Source organism: Podarcis erhardii, assembly GCF_964252035.2.
Source record: "Podarcis erhardii genome assembly, chromosome: 14".
NCBI lineage: Eukaryota > Metazoa > Chordata > Lepidosauria > Squamata > Lacertidae > Podarcis > Podarcis erhardii.
The window spans coordinates 39,783,307-39,806,025 of record NC_138503.1 but is presented as its reverse complement, the minus strand read 5'-3'; the positions used below and the strand labels follow the sequence as shown (position 1 = coordinate 39,806,025).

General features: G+C 44.7%; 2 protein-coding genes across 10 annotated transcripts in view; one reads left to right on the top strand and one right to left on the bottom strand.

Annotated features, from left to right (window-relative positions):
- Window positions 1-9,871, bottom strand: part of GSPT1 (G1 to S phase transition 1) — a 35,694-nt gene extending 25,823 nt beyond the window's left edge. For 2 of the 4 annotated variants that reach the window (XM_081839720.1, XM_081839721.1), the window contains exon 1: window positions 7,867-8,548. In XM_081839720.1, coding sequence (XP_081695846.1) covers window positions 7,867-8,533 — 667 coding nt within the window. In that variant the 5' untranslated portion in view covers window positions 8,534-8,548. Of the gene's footprint in view, window positions 1-7,866; window positions 8,549-9,671 lie in introns of those variants that run through there. The other 2 variants (XM_081839723.1, XM_081839722.1) reach the window with 2 other exon arrangements.
- Window positions 9,872-12,545: 2,674 nt separating this feature from the next.
- The window catches only part of SNX29 (sorting nexin 29), a 226,228-nt gene continuing 216,054 nt past the window's right edge, over window positions 12,546-22,719 (top strand). For 5 of the 6 annotated variants that reach the window (XM_081839688.1, XM_081839690.1, XM_081839691.1 and 2 more), the window contains exons 1-2: window positions 12,546-12,691; window positions 20,732-20,796. In XM_081839688.1, coding sequence (XP_081695814.1) covers window positions 12,685-12,691; window positions 20,732-20,796 — 72 coding nt within the window. In that variant the 5' untranslated portion in view covers window positions 12,546-12,684. The remainder of the gene's footprint in view (window positions 12,692-20,731; window positions 20,797-22,719) is intronic. The other variant, XM_081839693.1, reaches the window with a different exon arrangement.

The window sequence follows — 22,719 nt, the reverse complement described above, 5'->3', positions numbered from 1 at the left end:
AAATACACACACATTCCTCTTCCTCCTCCTCTCTCCTTCCCTTGTATTCTCTGTGCTGAATTACAGGTTGTGGAAGCCCCTCGGAGCAAGCACCTATCCTCTTATACTCTATGAATAATCACACACATTGATAGCACAGAGAAAAAAGCTCACAGGCTGTTCAGCAACAAACACTGCCTTATCTGGTAAAGCTATCCAGGGAAGCTACAAAACAAATTACAGCAAAATTATTTAAATTTAAGCAACATCGTTATCACCAAGGCACATATGGACTCATTGGGAAAAAATCCTTATACAGGCACAATAAGAAGGAACTATCCTAAATTAAAAACATGACTGTTTTAGTAGCAACAGTAATGGGTGAGAGAGAAATCCATTTTGTTATGTGCAGTTGGCAACACAGGACAGACACCACATATTTGACAAGGATAAACAAAAACAGGAACCTTTTACATCATCCCAATTATTACATAATCAAAAATATGTGGTTCTGAAAAACTGAATCATATGTCTCTAATAATGGGCTTGCATTATTATTCTGCTAGTGCTGTAGTAGAAAGTGAGGGGCAGATGGGGCTCATCAACCTAGAAAGGTAGCCCATCTAGGAGAACAAAATCGCTGATCCTAAACCACCACTGCCTTGTGGGATATATTTGGGAGAAGAAAAGGCTATGGAGTAAACCCTACACAAATTTGGAGTGGAGTCCCTAAGATGGTTGGATGACACCTTGTATGCCTCCTTCCAGAAACTCCTGAAGTCAAACTGCCGCCAAACGTTTTGCTCTGCTTTCGTTTGGACCACGTCAGCGATGTGTCTTGGTGTCTGGGCAGCCCAGGACCTCCATACACACTGTCCAGGCTTGCATCCTGGGAAGGTCACTTTGGTGCTGCTAACACAGCACTTTGACTTCACCCCTGGAAACATACTCCATTGTCCCTTGAAGACAGATAGATGCCACCACCAACAGCAACAACACCCTTACACTGAAACCTGTATCCCAAGGTAGAGGCCACAACACCCAGTTTCGAATTCAGACTGCTTAACTATACAGTCGACTCTCAACTTACGCAGGAGTTACATTCTGGGGTTGGTGCATGAAGACAAAAATCACATGTAGTCAAAGAATATTCTCCAAAGGCGAGTGCAATGGCAGGTGGGATTGCTGACACCACCCCCCAGACACCTGCCCTCCTTTTCATTTTTTTCAGCCAAGTGCATAAAGCTGAAGTCGCACAAGTTAAATGCACTTAAGTTGTGAGCTGACTATACTACTTTAGATGTCACCTGTGGCTCCTGACTTGCCACACTTCATTTATTATACTTCATAAAAAAGACTGTGGAAAATAATACAGGGCAGAGACTACAACAAAAGGGAGAACTGGACATTCCAGATTGGTTCCTGAGAAGTTCAAAGAGCACCAAGAGACATTATTACCTGTGTGGTTGTCGAGTAAACAAAGCAGTGAATGTCTCAAAAGGAAACCCTCAAAGTGTAAGGGCTTTTGTTTTATTTTTCTATAGCAACAATGCATGGACAGTCCAGTCATGGAATATTTTCAAGAAATCCTGTAATAAAACATTAGGCCACGTGGGCAGGGTATAAATAATAAAATTATTATTATTGCTTCCAAATAAACTTTCCAATGTTACAGGTATGCTTCTCTTAGTGCTGAATACAAAAAATGGCAGACACTGCATTTCACAGTTGTCTGATGTACACACCTTCAGACTACAAAGCCTGCTCCCTATCTCAATTATTGTAATAATTAGATTTTTACCACGCCCTTCTACCAAAAGAAGCCCAGATGTTTGTGGCCTTGTTGGCATAATTTAGTGAAGAGGGAAAGGAACTAACTACTTTGGACAGTGAAACAAGCTCTGACATCTAACACATAATTGGGTTCAAATGAAGTCTATTTAATGTATACAGAAATGTTAAGAAACCATTTTGAATAAACTGGTGAAACATGCATTTTAGAAGCTTGCAGATCTTCCAAAATGCTTTCTCTTTGTTTCTAACAATATCAACAAAAAAATGTACTTCATGAGCCAAGGTATTAATCGCTAAATGAATTACATTGCCTACTGCTGACTGACACAACCCTTTTGTTTTCCCTGTGAACATTTAGCAAAGCAAATAATAAGCAATAATTAAAGTGAACTCTGCAATAAGGTCTGGGAGAAGACAAGGAAAGAACATTAAATATTTAACCGCCCAAAGACAGCAGTACTTGTTGAGCAGGAACTATGTCATCTCCTTGCTACATTCGGCCTTCCTGTTCAAAGACAAGAATGCAAGTAAGGTAGGATGATAGTCCCATCAACAGGCCCAAGATAGTCCCATCAACAGGCCCAGTTATTTTGTGTCAAAAGCAGTTCTGATCTCACAACACCATGTGGGCATCCCAGACTGCTTCTGCAGCACAGCAAGACTGATGACAGAAATCAATTCCTGTAAAACACAACCCTAATCTATGCAAGAATGGGCAGACCCAGCATGCCTTCAACCCCAATCCTAACCTACAAGCAAGTACTTTCCATCTAAAAATGGAAGTGTCACCTACTTCAAGTTTTGAACAGCTGAGTTGCCTCCTGGCCAGATTTAAGATGCAGTGAAGGGCTTTGTGTGAAAAGGGTTGCCGGACGAAAGAAAGTCAGCCCTTCTCCACTCAGTCTTTATCTTTGGTCAGCAGCCTTATACACAGAGTACAGTGGTACCTCGGGTTAAGAACTTAATTCGTTTTGGAGGTCTGTTCTTAACCTGAAACTGTTCTTAACCTGAAGCACCACTTTAGCTAATGGGGCCTCCTGCTGCTGCTGCACCGCCAGAGCATGATTTCTGTTCTCATCCTGAAGCAAAGTTCTTAACCCGAGGTAATATTTCTGGGTTAGTGGAGTCTGTAACCTGAAGCGCATGTAACCTGAAGCGCATGTAACCTGAGGTACCACTGTACTCTAAATGGGAAGTTAGCATGAAATGTGTAACTGAATCAAGGCTGTCTCTTTCCAGGTTAGGGTCATAGCCTGAAGACGTGGCTAAGGCGGTAAAAGGCACTCTGGATGACACATGCTACAGGTGCCTCCAGTGGGAAAGTTACATCATGAGCACCCTCAGACTGAAACCTGCTGACTGCAACCCCCTTCAGAACAAGTTGGCCACCACTAACCTGGGGAGATGAACATCTGTCTTGTCTGGATTGAGTCTTTTAGTTTTCATCTAGCTCAGGCTTCCTCAACCTTGGCCCTCCAGATGTTTTCAGACTTTCAATTCCCATCATCCCTGACCACTGGTCCTGCTAGCTAGGGATCATGGGAGTTGTAGGCCAAAAAATACCTGGAGGGGCAAGGTTGAGGAAGCTTGATCTAGCTCATATTTGTCCTCTTCTCACCAGCTTTACATAATGCCTCTTTCTTGCAACAAAATCCTATCTCTAGAGCTCCACACAACAAAATACTCATGCTATTCCATGCTTTATGCCTATGATGTGGTTGAACTCCTCACTGCAGGCCTTCACTACAAAAGTTTAGGGCAGTATCCAACTGAGCTTTACAGAGTAGACCGTTGAATTCAATACTTACATTAGCAACGCTATTAATTTCAGTGGATCTACTCTGAGTAGATCTACATTGGATAAACTCTCAGGGCAGGAACTAGCAATCTGCTCAACACAGCAGTGAATAGTGATCTGGAAGTCCACTATCGCTCTTAAGAATTCAGAACAAAGCATCAACGAGGATGAAAGAGCGAGCTGGCTGAGATAAGAGTGTTAAGAGATGGGACACTCATCCTCTATCAAGCAAGCCTTCCTAAGCCTAAAAATAAAAAAAACTAGCCTGAACTCTCCAGTCAAGACAAATCAAACAAATATTGGAGTAAAGGTAGTTGAGTAGCTCTGTGTGTGTTACAAAGATTAAAGCAAAGATCATGAATATACAAAGACATACAGAGTCGCATTGGCTTTGATGCAGCTCCTTCTCCAAGTTAAGCAGACCTGAGCCTGGCAAGTAACCAGTGTTAGAAACTCAGATATATGAGCCCCTTAAATCAGGGATACAGTTGCCAGACAGAATACCTGGTGGCTATTTTCGGGCTGGATGGCTCAAAAGCCATATTTTTCAATATGAGTTTTTGGTTCCTGAATTTCATTTTGATTGGGAAGATAAAATATAATGGATAGAATTCCACAGGGTGTGTTGCTAATGTGTGAAAACAGGCAAGATCCAAGGATCCCCAGGCATGCAGCTCCAGATGGTGGACAAATCAGGCGCCATCCTGGCAAATTTTGAACACTGCAAGTAACCCATGAATGTTGCCTTGAGTTCTGGAGACAAAAAGTAGGATAAAAGTGAAGCTAGTAAAATAAATAGCCCCAGGCTTTCTATCTTGCAAAAAATAGTCCACAGTAGCACTGTCAAATAAAATAAGCTCCTGCATCACGTTGCTTAATGAACTGACTGGGTGTGGGTTGGTGCTCCTACCAAACACCCATTCAGTAAAAATTTAAAAGCCTCCCTTTTTAAGAATCACTGCTATTGAAACATTTTCCAATGTTAAATTATGCCCAAGCAACTCTTCCAGACTGGCACTCTCCTCGGAATGCCACCTTTCCACAGTTCAAACCATGCTCTAGGCATTGTACAAAGTGAAAACACACGCAACATAACAAAAGTAGTCACAAACAATAAAATAAAGCACTATAAAATACACAACCAAAGTGAACCACATAAATCAGTACAAGAGCTCAACAGTGACAACAGAAACACCCCCCCCCTAAAAAAAACCAGCCCAGCTCATGGTACCATATTGATACTGAATGCCTAAAGCTTTCTTAAATACTCAAACCTGACTTAGCCACCACAGGCATATGTATATGAATTGAAACAGTAACTAACATTTTAAATTCTGTATGCAGAGATATATTCCAGGCTCAGAGGCTCTTTGATCACACAAGGATAGTCAGAAACCGAATGAGAAAAAGTTCCTTACATCTCTAAACTGTCACATGTATGGTACAGTATGACATATTATATCAGTATAGTGGCTTGGCTGCCTGTCAGCTAGCTGATATGATAAAGACTTCATGGGAAGTGTTCATTTTCAGTCATTCCTAGTAATTAAGGGTGTCTTTGGATACATATACATCATGTTTCAGCTATCAGTTGTGAAAGTACCCAAACAACTATGATATCCCCAGGAATATGTCAGTCAGTGTTGCCAAGCATCTTTATACCCATGTAGAGCAATATAGGTATTCAACCAGTTAATTGAGATGATAGGAAACCGTGAGTGTGACGTTCTCAAGATATGCTTTACATAATACATGCAATATCTTAGCTTGGGCAAACTTTTATTTTCATAGGTAAAAAACCAAGAAAGCTTTGAATTTATGAAGCAGAGTGGCAATCAGGACTTATTTGGAACCCAACTTCATCTCATGTATTCTTATTTCAACCCTGGTAAATGTGCAGAAATTACTAGACCCATCCCTCACAGAGCTATGTTAGTTATCTGCACCTCACTGACAACTTGAAATAACAAAAAGCCAACTTTCTCCCAACTAAAACAAAAAACACAAACCCTGCCTGCAAGCATTTTTTTTAACTTTACAAACGTTACCTAAAGAGTAGCTACTAGGAAGTATGTTTTTTGAACTCAATGGGGCTCACTTCTGAGTAACACATGCACAGGATTTTGGTGCAATTTAGCATCCCAATTCAACCAGAAAGTAATCCAGGGACATTCCTTAGCTAACATGCTCAACTATAATTACTAGCTGCGATTTGGTCCTGACTACAAGATCATGTAGACACCCTATGAACACATTTAAGATTGGGGTAGGGGGAATAAAAACTTAAGCAGGTCTCAGTCTGGCCCATGACTACATAGGAGCCTGTACGAGAACATCATGTAAGCTGCACTGAGCTTTCTGAAGAAAGAATGGGATACAGACTCAGAATCAAGCCTACCTAATAAAGTAAAGCCAAGAGGAAAGTTGCTTGAAACTGGATAATTTACATTAAGGCAATCTTGCCACAAATACTGCAAATCTTATGGAGATATTAGGAAAAGGCATGCTTTCCAATTCACAGTTCCCATTAGCATGTTGCACCATTCTTCTTGATTTACCTGATGACCTTGAAGCAATACATCTATCCCTTCCCCATTTCCAACCTAGCCACTGACTCAAGCACCCACTGTAGGAAACACTAAGATTCAAGTTAAGGGAGAGCTCCAGTAACAGTATTATGGAGGTATAAAGCAGCCAGAGTATTTCATGGCATTTTAAGCATGAAATGGCTAATTAACCTATAAAATAAATAGCAGCATAAATCTAACACCATTAACCTAAGTTAAGTCAGATGCTTAGTACCACCTGGTGAAAAAAATGCCCATGTGCAAGATTCCAACTCCACCAGGGTTTTTACTGCCTAGTAGGTAATACATCTGGATTAAAAAAAACATAAAGGGCACTACCAAGAGTCCACAAGGACCCCTATATGAAACACAACATCTGAAGTGCACAACACACATTCAAATAAAGTTTTTGCTGATCTGATCATTCTACCCACTACCAATACTGTAAGAACTACCTTTCAAGTGTAATTCACCATGTTAAAATCTCTCTCCTCATATCCGCTATATTACTTCTCCTGTGTCTTCAGATTACAATATCCTCTTTTCTGCACTGGTTGCCTTCCTTATATTTTGCTACCTTGGAAGACAACCAGTGTAATGTAGTTGATAAGACTGCTGAACTAGGGAGAATCCATTTCCAGCTCCCTGGGTGACTTTGGTTTGCTATTTTTCAGCCTAGCATACTGTGGGAGAAAGCTTCCTTAGAGGAAGAGCAAGGGAAAAAGGTCACAGCCTTTTTATATATATTAAAAAACCCCGTCATGTTAACAGGTGGTTTAGGAACATAATGGCATCAAGGAAGTCTTTCCGAGTGGCTTTCATAGCAACTCTTCTAATAACCGGAAACAGACTTTTTCCCTCCTCTGCCAACGTAGGCAAGTGACGTCCTGCCTTGCATCACAGCCACTGAGCTGCCCTGAGTCACTCCTCATTTCTGCTTGTCCCAGTGCAGTCTGCATGGCTCCACACTACTGCCAGAAGCAAGCACAACACAGGACCTCTCCCTACCCCAATCCCTCAGGTGTTCAAGGTTCCCCAAGGGTCACCCCAACCCCACTCAACTATCTTTCAAACACATTCACTAAGGCCTTCCCTCCAAAACCCCTCATGGGCACATTGCTAAAGTTGGCCCACGTTGGCCTCGCCTTCTCAGATTCCCTGTTCCCCATCTGCTACCACCCAAAGAACATGACCACCCTCTCTGCCCCCATTTCTAAAAAGTTCAAACACTGTACTTGGATTGCTCCTCTCCTTCTTCCTAATCTGGGCTCCTGGCCCACCAGCCTAACTCACATCCTCCCTAAAAAAAATCACACACAACGCAGTAGGGAGGTTAGACCATCCAGCTGGGAGGAGAGAGGAGGCAAACATCTCCCAGTAATGAAGATCCCTGGGTGGCCTTGGGCCAGCTGATCCTCTTTGAAGCCTACCTCGCAGGATTGTTGAGTTAAGCAGGTGAAAGGAGGGGGGGGAGGCGAGGGATAATAAATATACCACTTACTTACAACTGGCCGTAATAAGGAACTGCACGTGATCTGAGCACAGGTTGTTGTTTTTAAAAAATATTTATCTGATTACTATTACTGTATTTTTAAGGTTGCAATCCCACGCACGACTTACCTGGGGGCTCAACAGGGTCTGTTGAAACGCCCCAAAGTTCAAGGCCTCCAGAACCGAAGCGACCCCCCCCCGCCCCAACCCCTTTTCCTTCCTCCCCGGCGAGGTTACCGTGTGGCAGCGACGTCAGGGGCGGCAGGCCCGGCGGGGGCGAAGGCGGCGGCGGGAGTCCCTGCGCGGGCGCGGAGGACGTGGAGGAGGAGGAGGAGGAAGGCGACGACGAGGAGGCCGGGCCTGGGCCTCCCCTCAGGAAGGCCGGCACGAACTCGGCGGCGTGGACATTGGGCACGAAGGGCTTGGCGTTGACGTTGAGGTGCCGGCTGAAGGCCGCGCCCAGCAGCTCCTCCTGCTGCTCCGCCGAGGCGGCGTCGAGCTGGGCCGGGCTGGGCACGTCGGCGGCGGCAGCGCCGGGGGCGGAGGAGCCGGCCGGGCCAGCGCCGGGCTCGATATCCGCCTGGTCCCAGCAGTCGGGCGCCGAGTCGCTGCTGCTGCCGCTGCTGCCGTTCGCCTCCATTTTGTCTCTGCCCGCCCCCCCACAAGCCTCTGCGCTTCCCGAAGCGGCTCCCGACGTCCTGGGAGGAAAGCGGGCTGAGGTGGGGGGCGGCGGCGGCGGCAGGAGGGGAAGGGGCGGGGGAGGGGAAAGCGCGGCAGCCGGGAACGCGGCACCACCGTCGTCGTCGTCGTCTCCGCGCTCGCTCCGGCCGCTCCGCGTGTGCGCCCCACCGCCGCGACGCAGGATGGCCTCCTCGAGATGCCGTACGCCCTTCTCCTCCCGCATCAGCGCCCGGCCGCCATTTTGGTAGTTCTCAGTCAGCCCCGCGTGCCTGCCTTCGGTAGGCACGCCGCCGGGCCTGGAGACTACAACTCCCGGGGGGCCGCGCGTCGGGTGACGAGGCGACGTGAGGGACGCCGCTCTCGCCCGCTTCCGCACCTCTCGCGAATCGAGCCGATGAGAAGACAACAACTCCCAGCAGCCATTGCGCAGCCTTCCTGTTTCAATCTCCAATCACCCCCTCTCTCTCACTGGTAAGAAGTCTCGAAACGTAGCACAGAGGAACTACAAGACCCAGAGGGCTTTGCGCTTCGCATTCGTAGGCGGGACCATGCGCTTACTCTCGAAAGGACATGGGGAATGTAGTTTCGTGGATGTATAAGAAAGTTGATAGAAGCATTGCGTAAAAGGGAGGAAGTATAGACAGGGATATTCCTACCACATTCCTCGCACAGAGAAGCGAGGAAGGAAAAGTGGGTGCTGTTACCGAAGAGGGAAGGAAGGAGTAATAATAAATATTTTCCAATCGAATGAATCAGATTGTGTTCCACGTGGTTACTGCACAGCACGTGCTTGATAACATAGTTTGCCACATGGACAGTTTAATATATTGAATTTCTATCCCACCTTTTCTTCCAAGGAGCTCAAGGTGATGTACCTGTTCTTCCCCTCCTCGTGAAATTCTTCAACAACCCTGTGGAGTAAGCTGAGAGGCTGTGACTGGCCCACAAGGTCACCCAGTGAGCTTCATGGCCAAGTAGGGATTTGAACCCTGGTCTCCAAGACCCAACACACTAACCACTATACCACACTGATTTTCAACCTGCCTCTTCTCAGTCATTGTAATTAAACCAGTAGAGGCTGGTCCATTAGTGTGAATGGGGCACTGGCCCACCAACGTCAAGCCAGCCCGCAAAGTGTCTGCTTTCTTGCTTGCAACCAGCCTAGTGGGTAAACCTGGCTGTCTGCTTCCTGCTCCTTAGGTTATTATTTATTAAATTTGTATACCACCACCCTTCATCTGTAGATCTCAGAGTGTTTCACAACATAAAAATACAAGATTTAAAAAATACCATTAAAGTACATTTTAGCACACATTTAAAACACATAGCTTCCCCCAAAGAATCATGCAACTGCAGTTTACCTCTCAGAAAGCTCCTATAGGTCTCCTATGTTGCAAACGGCTTGGCAACACGCTGGCTCGGAGCAGACGCTCTGGCACCGTTTCGTACTCTGCTATCACCTGGTTCAATGTGTTGTCTGATTGTATCATGCAACAGGGTTTCACCCAAGCGGTATGTGATGGCAGTTACCAGAACAATGTCGCCTGTACATGAAACCGAACAAATTAGCTGTGCGCTGAGTAACACAAGCCAGCTTCCAGGTGCTGTTCTTACCTGTGGTTCAGTAGGAATATTTCTCCCTGTACACAGCTACTGTTATCTGATTAAGTTCTGGGCGGCTGCATTCAGCACGTTTCTGCATCATTTGCTAAGCACCACCTCCACTTCTCAGTTAAGCATGTAGAATCAGATGCTGGGCTCCCACATGTAGCCCTGGGCAGTGCTCCACAGCAGTGCTGTGCCAGAAGACCTGTCCTACTACCATCACATTTCAGCACAACATTGCTGCAGTATGAGAAAGGCAATGGCAAAAAAGAGGGCACTGAATGACCTGACCTGCTTGAACTGTAATAGGAGTCTCAGGTAGCAAGACACTATGGTGCCTAACAGGTGCTTTTACAGTGTTGGTGAGAAAGTACTTGATGGTTCCTTTGATATTGTTGCCTCTCCTATTACAGGGTGAAAGACTGATGAATGATAGGTAAGAGGATAGGGAATTTTATTCTTATTATTATTCATTAATGTATTACCCAGCCTTTACCCTCAGGTCCCAAGGCATGTTACAACATTAAAACACAATATTTAAAACAGTTTAAAACAACCAACAATTACGAAGATGAGATGGATCCTTAAAATATATACGGTACTTCAAGTGTCAAAAGCCAGGGTAAAAAGGTGCACTTTCAGCAATCTCCAGAAGCTGTATCTTGAAGACGCCAGGTGCACCTTTAGGAAGTGTGGCTGCAAACACACCAGGCATTTAAAGCACCCTGTTCCAATATTGTGAACCATAGTTTGTCAGTGGTGCTGGGAATTGTAGCTTTGTGCGTTTTGAGAAACGCCAAGGATTTCGCTGACTCTACCCTGCCCGCATCACACAAATGGTCATGAGTCTACTACTGTACCTTGCTATGCTCCTGAACAATTTGAGCACACCCTTTCCCAGAGCTTCCTGTTCCAGGGAAAAGAGAAAGCTTGTTGAACAAGTCTGGGCACTTTGGATACTCCTGTCCTTCAAGTTTGCAAAGGCCTCAAGTATTCCCACTAGGATGGATGATTTGTTCATATAAAGGACTAGATGACAGCTGTGTTTACGCAGCCCTGTTCTTTTCTGGCTAGTTGTAGGCAATGCAACACACCCTAATATTTTTTTCTGTCCGTCAGTAATTTAACACGTGGAACAAAGCTCGTCCCCTCCTTGGAATATCCCTTATTAATTTTTTGCCCAGGCCTGCATGTATTGCTGTACAGTACTGCCTATGTGTGAAAGGTCATGTATTTAAGCTCTGGGTAGCAAAGCAGTCAGATTTACAAATTTGGGTGTCCGTGTGACAAACCCCAGAGGGGTTTGCAATCCAATTTGCAGGCAATAGATTGTAATGGATTGCACTGGTCAGTTTAGTACCAGCCGGTGTGGCAGTCATCACCCACCCACCGCTGCTCTGTTCTTTATTTTGCCAGAAGAAAGGTGGCAACTCTATCCACCACCTTGCCCTAGAATGGGATATTGGATACTGGCCGATTAATTATCTATTGCAGTGGGGATCCAGGCAGGGCTTTTCCTGTAAAGGTATCACAACTGCTTTTGAGCACAATACAAAGTGTTGGTGTTGACCTTTAAAGCCCTAAACGGCCTCAGCCCAGTATACCTGAAGGAGCGTCTCCACCCCATTCTGCCTGGACGCTGAGGTCCAGCGCTGAGGGCCTTCTGGCAGTTCCCTCATTGCGAGAAGCTAAGCTACAGGGAACCAGGTGGAGGGCCTTCTCGGTAGTGGTGCCCGCCCTGTGGAACGCCCTCCCACCAGATGTGAAGGAAATAAGTAGCTATCTTATCTTTAAAAGACATCTCAAGGCAGCACTGTTTAGGGAAGTTTTTAAATATTTAATGCTGTATTGTTTTTAACACAAGATTGGAAGCCGCCCAGAGTGGCTGGGGAAACTCACCCTTTGCACCGCTCACCCCACGTTGCTCTGGATCCCCAAAACAGGGTTTCCCCGTGAGTAGGGGAGGCGCAAAGGGTGCCAGCCGAATCCCAAGTTCACAGGCTTCTTCCGCCTGTGATTTCAGTGGGTCTCCGCCTTCGCCATGGCGGTTCAGACCCTACTTTCCACGGAGCAAGTTCCTCCCGATCGGAGGAGCTCCGCCATTGCCGGAGGCGCTAACCCGGAAGTCCGGGGTATAAATAGTATACTGTATTATTATTATTATTATTATTATTATTATTATTATTATTATTATTAACAACTACCTGACATGCAGAAGACATCTGAAGGCAGCCGTGTTCAGGGAAATTTTTAATATGTGACATTCTAATGTATTTTTAATCTTTGTTGGAAGCCTCCCAGAGTGGCTGAGGAGACCCAGCCAGATGGGTAGGGTACAAATAATAAATTACTACAGCATTACTATTACTACTTGGGAAGCGCTGCAATTAACAGATACATATAATGAGTTGGGGGCCCAAAATCCGGGAAGGAGAGGGAGGGGACACTCTCTGCTCAGAGCGACTGCAGGAGAAGCAGGAAGAGGAGGAAGAAGAAAAAGACGGAGCAGCGTGGTTTTACCCCACTGTCACCGCCATGGAGACTACAATTCCCATGACCCCCCCCGGCCTGAGATGGTTTCCGGGTTCTACGTGTTTTGCTTCCGGGCTCCTTGAGGATCACTTCCGGGTGGAGGGGCAATGTGCTGTGGGGTGCTGGTGGCTTTGACGGGAGGGAGGAGCCCCGGCGGCAGCGGAGGAGGAGTCGGGAAAGTCGGAGGGGGGATCCCGAGGCTTTGCTTGCCCGCGGAGGGGAACTCCGTCGCCGGCCATGAGCGGTGAGTGGAGCAAGCTTTGCTTGGCAAGGGAGGAGGAGGTGGCTGGGCTGGCTCGGAGCTGCTCTTTCGCCCAACAACAACAGCAGCAGCAGCAGCAAGGGGGGGGGGGCGCCGGGGTGGGGTGTTAAAGCGTCCCTGCTCCCACCTTTCTTAATGCCGCTCTGTGCATGCTCAGACACACCCTGCCGCTCTGCTGACAGGGGAGCAGCAGCATCCCTGGAGCCAGCAACTGCATCTTACCATGACAAAAAAAGAGAGAGGAAAGGGGGTCAGATAACGCCTTCCAGCGACTAATTTCCGATTGCAGTTTTTTTTGTTAACTAGCGCTTGTGTAGCTTGCTCATCGACGAAAGATTCTCGTGGCCAGGGCTGCGAAAAAGTCAGTGTTGAGAATGCAACAGGACCCTACCTCTACTCTTGTGGTGGCAGCTTGTCTTAACACTGTTTGTGATGTTGTTGTTTTGATTGGTGTATCCTGCCCTGGGGCTTGATGGTGAAGGGCAGGCAAGGAATTGAAAGAATAGCAGCAGCAGCAACATGAAATCAACAGTAAATGACAATGCAAACTCAAACCAAAGCCCACCTTTCCTCATGACATAGTGGATTAAGTTATGCAATGCCATAACCCTCAATGAGGCTGCATGGGGTGGGCTGGGCTATAGATGCATGCAAACAAATAATTAAAGCTGCTAGCAAGGTAAATCTGGAATGGAATTAAAAGCACTGTTGTTCTTTTAGAAGTATTAGGACATTGCTCTCTGGCACTAGGTATTCTGTTCCCTTTCAGTAGTTTGCTGTCCCTTTCTCTAGACATTTTGTGTATTTGTGTGACATTTTGATGTATTTTAAATCTTTGTTGGAAGCTGCCCAGAGTGGCTGGGGAAACCCAGCCAGATGAGCGGGGTACAAATAATAAATTATTATTATTACAGTGGTACCTTGGGTTACATACGCTTCAGGTTACATACGCTTCAGGTTACAGATCCTGCTAACCCAGAAATAGTGCTTCAGGTTAAGAACTTTGCTTCAGGATGAGAACAGAAATCGTGCTCCGGTGGCGCGGCAGCAGCAGGAGGGCCCATTAGCTAAAGTGGTGCTTCAGGTTAAGAACAGTTTCAGGTTAAGTATGGACCTCCGGAACGAATTAAGTACTTAACCTGAGGTCCCACTGTATTATTATTCATGGGTTAGAGAACGCGGAGCTCTGGCAGCTGACTTATTCACATACTGTGGGATGCCTCCATTGCTTTTTACGTCACAGCCTTCTGGTAATGAAATGAGAGCCAGCTAGGTTCTACTCAAAGTAGACCCATTGCTATTAATGAACCCAAGATAATCATGCCTATTGATTTCAGTGGGTAGGCTCTGAGTAGGGCTAGCATTGGATACAGCCCCTAAAACTTGCCCAAATGGATCTGCTTGCAGTTTCCTCCCGCACCCTAACCGTTTGGACTTCTATGTATATCTACTTATTTACTTATGCCATTTGTAGCCTGCTTTTCCTCCAGGAGCTCTTGCTCCAAGCAGTGGAGTGAGATCTCCCTCTTCTCCATTTTATTCTCATAGCAAACCCGTGTGGTGAGGCGGAGAGGTAGTGTGACTGGCCCAAGGTCACCCAAGAAGTTTGTGTCTGAGTGGGGTATTGGCCTATCTCTTAGAGCTAAAGTATTTATCAACACCCCCCTCCAAATTTTCTCTAGAGTTTTCCATCCCTTTGTGGCAAAGTTACGCAACTCTGATGATGATGAACTGAATAACCGGAAATAGTTAATTGTCAATAGAATTGCTGACAATACTTCTGGTGAAATTGACACAATCCACATTTGGTAAATTTAACATAAGTATAAGGAGTTTGGTTCTAGTTTGTGCAGACAGCCAAATCCTCCTGTTGCAAAAGCTAAAAGCTGACCAGATACCAAATGTTTAGTTCCAATGGCTTTATAATAACTTCTGTTATTAAGTTAATTCCATCTATTTCAGTTCTCCTAAGTTTTCATTAGTTGTTGTTGAGTCCATGTGTTTGGTAAATAATGATCCAGGTGTTAATAGTGGTTTCTTCTTGTTGTGCTTCATGTTGCATCTTATATTGATTATACTGCTTGTTTTTCAATGTTGTTTCCTTAAACCACAATAAAGTACTTCTTATTAAAATAAGGCGTCTATATTTTTTATGTTGATTAGTTAAACACTTTGAAAGTGCCTTAAATTTTCTAAGAACAGCTCGTCCAGGAGTGGGGGACCCGAGTCTTTGTTAGGATAACATAGATTGAGATGCCTGTGCTGTATTTGAAGCATATATTCCTGCAATGTCATCCAAGGTGCAAATTAAAATAATGCCATCTGTGATGGGAATCTATTTGCAAACAACTGAAGGCTGCAACAGGATTTTGATTTTATTTATTATTGTGTTTTCTCATCCTTCTTCCATGGAGTTTACAGCATTCCACATAACAGCATTGTACTCCCATTTTATCCTTTTTTTTGCTTTTCATAATTTATTTATTTATGATTTTCAGTTATATACATTTCAATAGTTTTACAGTCATTTTAACATTTCAAAACTCGACTTCCTTCCTTCCTCTTTCTGTGGTTTCTTAAATGTCTTTTTATCATTTCCTGCATATTCTAAATTAACTTATTCTTTTATTAATCTACTTTAATTATATACTCTTATGAAACTGCAGGTTATTACAAAAATCCTGCCCCCAACTGTTTGCAATTTTGTTTGTAAATATTCAATAAATCGTTTCCATTCTTTTATAAAAAGTTTGTTACTTTGATTTCTTATTTTTCCGGTAAGTTTTCTGCATAGTCCATAAGTTTTTGTATCCATTCTTCTTTTGTCTGGACTTTTCTTCTTTCCATTTTTGGGCAAATAACATTCTTGCCGCATAGTCGCATACATGAGTAAATTTCTATACTGTTTAGGTAGTTCTACTCCTATAATTCCCAGAAGAAAAGCTTCTGGTTTTTTTAAAAAAATGTTATTTTAAACATCTTTTCCAGTTCATTATATATCATTTCCCAGTAAGCTTTAACCTTACTGCAAGATCACCACATATGATAAAAAATACCTTCTTTCTCTCTGCATTTCCAACACTTATTCAAATTTGATTCATACATTTTTGCCACTTTACTTGGTGTTAGATACCATCTATATAACATTTTTATATAGTTTTCTCTTAAAGCATAGCATCCTGTAAATTTTATATCTGTATTCCACTATTGTTCCCACACTTCCATATCTATATTATAACCAGTATCTATTGCCCAATGTATTGAAGAGTTTACCTGCTCATCCTTTGTCTCCCAATCCAATAATATCTTATACATTTTAGACAGCACTTTTACATTCCAACAGATCTCTCTCCAGTTGTGATATTTGTTCCCCAAACCCTCGTTTTCTATCTTTCTTAAATTCGTCATTCAAATGATGATATTGTATTCATGTTGTTAACTTTCCTGATAAATCCTTAAACTCTTCTAATTTAAACTCTCTTCTCTCTTGTTTTACTAAATTTCTTTAAGTCGTCCAACCTTCTATCATATTCTTTTTCTTTACCGTTATGGCTTCCAACGGTGAGAGCCAAAGTGGTGTTTTTTTCTCCAATATTTCTTTTGTATTTATCCCATACTCTATACAATTTTTTCCTAATTATTGTATGTGATTTGTAAATCCTTTATTTACTTTCACCTTTTCATACCACAGGGACGCGGGTGGCGCTGTGGGTAAAACCTCAGTGTCTAGGACTTGCTGATTGTAAGGTCGGTGGTTCGAATCCCCGCGGCGGGGTGAGCTCCCGTCGTTCGGTCCCAGCTCCTGCCCACCTAGCAGTTTGAAAGCACCCTTAAGTGCAAGTAGATAAATAGGTACCGCTTTATAGCGGGAAGGTAAACGGCGTTTCCGTGTGCGGCACGGGTGCTGGCTCACCAGTGCAGCTTCGTCACGCTGGCCACGTGACCCGGAAGTGTCCTTGGACGGCGCCAGCTCCCGGCCTCTTGAGTGAGATGAGCGCACAACCCTAGAGTCGGTCACGACTGGCCTGTACGGGCAGGGGTACCTTTACCTTTACCTTTCATACCACAAATAGGCGTTCCAACCAAAGATATTATCATGACCTTTTAAATCTAAGATATGTGGATTCTCCAATGTCATCCATTCCTTCAACCAACAAAGACAAGATGCTTCATAATACAATCTCATATCCGGCAGGGAGAAATCCCTATCAATATTCTATATTTTATTCTCAGTTTCATTCGCTCAATCCGCCAGAGCCTGTTTTTGCATGCAGGGAAAGTCCCTAACTTACCAAGGGTTTGAGACCTATCGGCTCCTATCATCTAGTTTAGCTGAGGTGTGACCGCTATCACATGCTGACAGTTTCTAGAAACCACAGGTGAGTGCAGGGTGGGGACCAAAGATGGACAAACTGGTCCAGAAGGAGCATGATGTGACCCCCACCAAAGGCACTACCCATCCCTTAATACCCCTAACACCCTGTCATCATATTATTCCCTTGGTATTGTTACTTCTCCAAGAGCAAAGGGACAGCTTTGCTGTTCTACCTCATTTAAAGCACTTGTATGGCACAATAGTGTCATGTTATCTTAGATTCCTGTTACACCTTAGTAGGAGGCAGAGGCAACTCTCTGGAGGCCAATTGGTGCCTGCTTCTGCGTCTTTCTCATACCAGGGCAATGTTGCGCTGAAAATTGATGGCAGTGGATCAAATCTTTCAGCAGAGAATGATGGTAAGCAGACTGAGGCAGTTGGCTCAGGCAATAGGCCAAGGGTCACCTCTGCTACCACTGGAGAAGCAGCAGTGGCAGCTTCTCAGTTCGAGTGAGATCTCGTGAAAGCCCCACGAGATCTCACTGGAATCTGCAAGCCACAGTCTCAAGACCTGGTAAGCGAGGCTTTGGCATGGGTGGCAAAGGGTGGTGGTGTTGCGTGGGCAGGGCAACACCTTCCTGTTTTGCCTCGGGCAGTGAAAGGGGACAGGTCACTCCTGGTAAGCAGGGCACTCACCTAGGGGAGAGGGTGTTTGCTTCTCGGATACTTTCTGTAGCTCATTTGTAGCACATCTGCTTGGCATGCAGAAGGTACCCAGTTCAAACCCTGGTATCTCCAGTTAGAGCCAAGAGAGACCCCTGTCTAAAATCCCAGAGAGCTACTTCCAGTCCGTGTAGACAACGCTGAGCTTGATGGACCAATGGTTTAGCACAGCAGCTTCCTATGCTACTTCCTTCCTGCTACGTATCTTTCCTGGTTCTCCCAGCACGATCTATCATTGACCCTGTTCCTGTATGCCACAGATGGGAACCTCCAGGGGTTCTTGAACCTTTAAGAAGAGCCCCAGCTGGCAGGGGCCCTCGTCAGGGTGAGCTGGACTCCCACAGCGTCACGGAGGCCAGTTTGGGTTATGAGCTTGAAATCTATACGTTTCAGAAACGCTGCAAATGCGGCAGCAGGCTGAGTAATCGTTTTTCGTTCATGCTGACTAATTGAATTTCAGTTCTACAAGCAGAGTGGGGAGTTTGGGGTTTGTTTGTTTTTTGAAACTGTGGTTATATCAGAGCTGGATAATGCTGGAGAATATTATGAACAGCATTATTATTATTATTATTATTATTATTTATTATTTTAAAAACCACTGGTCCATCATTGAAAGCTGCCTTTAATGTTTTATTGTCTACATGTAGTGTTCTGCATTCTGTACACTTCTGTTGTATTTTATGAGATGGCAGTATATGAATACTTCTATAAATAAATAGAAATGCCAAGTCACAGACAGTTGGTCCATGTAGCTCAGTATCGCCTTCTCTGACTGGCAGTGGCTCTCCAGGGTTTAAAAGGCAGATTAGACAAGTTCATAGAGGGCAAGAGTATCGGTGACTACTAGTCATGGTGACTGTTCTTCCTCCAGGACCAGAGGCAGCAGCCTCTGAATGCCAGGTGCTGGGGAACAACAGGCGAAAGGACTACTGTGTTCATGTCTTGCATTGTCAGCTTTCCAAAGTCACCTTGCTGGAAACAGGACTTTGGATTGGACAGCCCCTTGGTCCTACTCAGCAGAGCTCTTGCAAGTGCTGTTTTCTGCACGTCTGGCTCCTTGCAAATGTCTCTTGTCAAAACTACCGTATTTTTCCATGTATAAGACTAGGTTTTTTTAACCAAAAAATTAGGTTTGAAATTGGGGCTCGTCTTATCCACGGGTATTGCTGGGGGCGTTTTCTTAATTTGGACTCCCCAGAAATAGGGGGCGTCTTATACATGGGGGCGTCTTATACACGGAAAAATACGATACAGTGGTGCCCCACAAGACGAACGCCTCGCAAGACGGAAAACCCGCTAGACGAAAGGGTTTTCCGTTTTGGAGGCACTTCGCAAAACGAATTTACCTATGGGCTTGCTTCGCAAGACGAAATGTCTTGCGAGTTCCTGCGGGGGTTTCCCCCTTTTCCCCCCCTTTTCTTAAGCCCTAAGCCGCTTATCAGCTGAACCGCTAAAAGCCGCTTAACCGCTAATAGCGCTAATCGGCTAAGCTGTCAATGGGCTTGCTTCGCAAGACGAAAAAACCGCTATATGAAGAGCCTCACGGAACGGATTAATTTCGTCTTGCGAGGCACCACTGTACTTGGTATGAAAAGTGGCGAAGCTTCTATTGCTTCAGTCACATACAGAGCTAAAGTTTAGGCAATGTTTTTCATTCGTTGGGTCCATTAGGACACAGTCGCCATTGGTTTCTCTCCTGCTGTCCTTGATACCTTCACTAGGAAGCAAAAATGCAAGTTGTCTGTTGAGTTTGACAGAACTGTTTCTCAGGTTTATGACTTAAAACAGCTGCAGTGGTTGCCAGTTTGTTCCCAGGCCCTTCCCAGATGCTCATGCTGGTGTTTAAAGCCCTAAACAACTCAGGTCCCCAATACAGTACCTTGGTTCTCAAATGCCTTGGTACTCAAACAACTTGGAACCTAAACACTGTAAACTTGGAAGTAAGTGTTCTGGTTTGCGAACCTTTTTTGGAAGCCAAACGTGCACCGTTTTGAGTGCCACCCTTCCGTTTTGAGTGTTAAACTGAGGTCTTTCTGTTTTTGTTATTTATTTTGCGTTTTTGTTGCATTTTTTGTAACTGTGTGGAACCCATTTCAGTTACTGATTGATTGATTGATTGATTGTGTGACAGCAGTACATTGTTTGTTGCTTTCATTTTATGGATCAATGGTCTTGTTAGATAGCAAAATTCATGTTAAATTGCTGTTTTAGGGGTTGTTTTTAAAGGTGTGGAATGGACTAATCCATTTTGCATTACTTTCTATGGGAAAGTGTGCCTTGGTTTTGGAATGCTTTGGTTTTGGAACGGACTTATGGAACGGATTAAGTTTGAGAACCAAGGTATCACTGTACCTGAAAGACCATCTTGTTCCCTGAAGACCCCCATGGGGGTTATGATTGGCAGCAGGGGCCCTACTAGTGTTCCGGTGCCCTCAGAATTTTGCAGGGGCGGCAGCCCCGGAGAGGGCATTCTTAGCAGGAGCCCCTAAGTGGTGGAATTCCTTCCCTACTGAATTGCTAATCTTCATTAAACAGCTTTCAGTGAATGCTGAAGGCACACTTCTTTACCTTGGCTTTTGACATCTGAGGTGTATATTTTTAGGACCCACCTTATTTTTTTGATCATAAGTTGCTTTAACCTTTTTTTGATATATTCTAATTATTTAATTCATTTCTGAATAAGAAACAGCCTCCCAGGATGTACATCTGACCCCTTTGGCAGGCATCTTACGCCACTGTGCTTTTTCTCAAACATGACCTCTTAAAATGTTGTAATGACTATTGTTTTGACAATTTGCTGTTTTGACCATTTAAAAATTGTGAGGTGCTTTCAGTACAATATATCAGTTATGATAATTGATATAGCTTGCTATAATTAATGTGATTAGGGAAGGCACTGATAGGGCGAAAAGCAAAGTATTCCCCCCCAAAAAAACTGGGCAGTATATTTAATATATAGCCCCCTGTGCTTTCTTGAATTCTAGGGTTGCAGAACAACGTGGCAAAAAGACAGTTTCTCCTGGAGAGATTATTGGATGCGGTTAAACAGGTAAGAAGTTGGGCCTACAAAGAGGAGAGGGTGCCTCCATACTTGAAACCTTTCTACTAATAGTTGGAGCTGTCTCATTTTGATGCAATTCTAAATAGCTGTGTTGCAATATGTGTGCTTGCTTTGTTTTTTGCAATGCAGTTATGTTCCCAAATAATCCAGGACCTTAAGGGCTCTTCCAGATGATCTGTTTATTGAGTTTTTACTGAGCTGTTTACTTGCATAAAGTTTAGGCGGAGGTTAAATGGTGCCCAGTCTGGTTGTTATGGAAAGGCATAGGCAAACTCCGGCCCTCCAGATGTTTTGGGACTACAACTCCCATCATCCCTAGCTAACAGGACCAGTGGTCAGGGGTGATGGGAATTGTAGTCCCAAATATCTGGAGGGCCGGAGTTTGCCTATGCCTGTTATGGAACATTCGTTCTGGGGTTTTTTTGAGAAGAGGTTATATGACGACAATCATTCATCCTGATTTGGCTGCACGGTGCATATATGTCTTACCACTAATCACCCCTTACTTTTCAGTATATTCCTCTCCAAACAGCAAAAAGTCAGAATTTTTTTTTAAAAGTGTTTGCTATATCTGGGCAATGGAACACTTCAATCCACTTAGATTTCTAGTATGCACTTGAATACCTTCTGCAAAATACTGACAGGCTGGAAGCACCTTCACTTTCCTTTGGCAAATCACCACTTAGTTTGAATAGCAATTGGCCAGGACAAGTAAATCCGTAGAGCTCCAGAAATTTACTTGCCGGATCATCTGCGCTCATGGCTCCTTTCCTGTATTCAAAGTTAGTTGCAGAGGATTTGGAGAAGTTTGGCAGCTTTGGCCACATTTCTCATGCGGAAGCAATAGCAGAGACACTTGAACTGGCACCTCTTCTTTCTTTTTTGGCCTTCTGCAAATTTCTTTGCACTTTTATTTTGAGTACTTACTGGCTGCTCTTCAAGGAAAAACTCCCAGTGCAGCTCGAGAAAAGAGGCAGTAACAATAAAGCTGTGGTTTGAAGCCAGAAAAGAAAAAAAGTTACACAAGTTCATCTAGCCATGAGACCGTTTGGAGAACTTTTAGCCTTCTCAATGTTGTGCGTCAGCTTGCATTAGTTCCAGCCAGCATAGCCCAGCTGTCAGGGATGATGGGAGTCGTAGGGTAGCAGCATCTGGAATGGATGAGATTATTCACCTCTGCCCTAAATCATGGGTAGGCAAACTAAGGATCCGGCCCAGTCGCCTTCTAAATCCGGCCCGCGGATAGTCCGGGAATCAGTGTGTTTTTACATGAGTAGAATGTGTGCTTTTATTTAAAATGCATCTCTGGGTTATTTGTGGGGCATAGGAATTCATTCATTCCCCCCCCCCTCCAAAATATAGTCCAACCTCCCACAAGGTCTGAGGGACAGACCTCTGCTGAAAACGTTTGCTGACCCCTGGGGCCTAAATGATGGTCAGGGGTGCCACAGGCTACACTGGCCTCTGCCCCTCGTTCCTTCCCTCCGTCCTCTAATGCCCTCTTGCATCTCTGTCAGCCCACTAAGCCTGGGGGGCATCCTCTTCCCAGGCCCTGGGGGGCGGGCAGCATAAGGAGGCACCTCTCTTTAGGGTGGGGGGTGGCAGCTCAGAGACCAGGAGCAGCAGCAGCGGCCGCCTGAAGGACTCCTAAGAAGAGATATCTGGTATCTGAAGAAGTGTGCATGCACACGAAAGCTCATACCAAGAACTGACTTAGTTGGTCTTTAAGGTGCTACTGGAAGGAATTTGTTTTGTTTTGACTATGGCAGACCAACACGGCTACCTATCTGTAACTGATCCTAAGAAGAGGGGAGAGGAGAGGAGGCTGAGTAAACACTCCAAAAAGGAGGGTGTTCGAAAAAGGTGAGGGGGGGGGACATAATTGAGATCCTGAGACCCACAGGGGTGCGC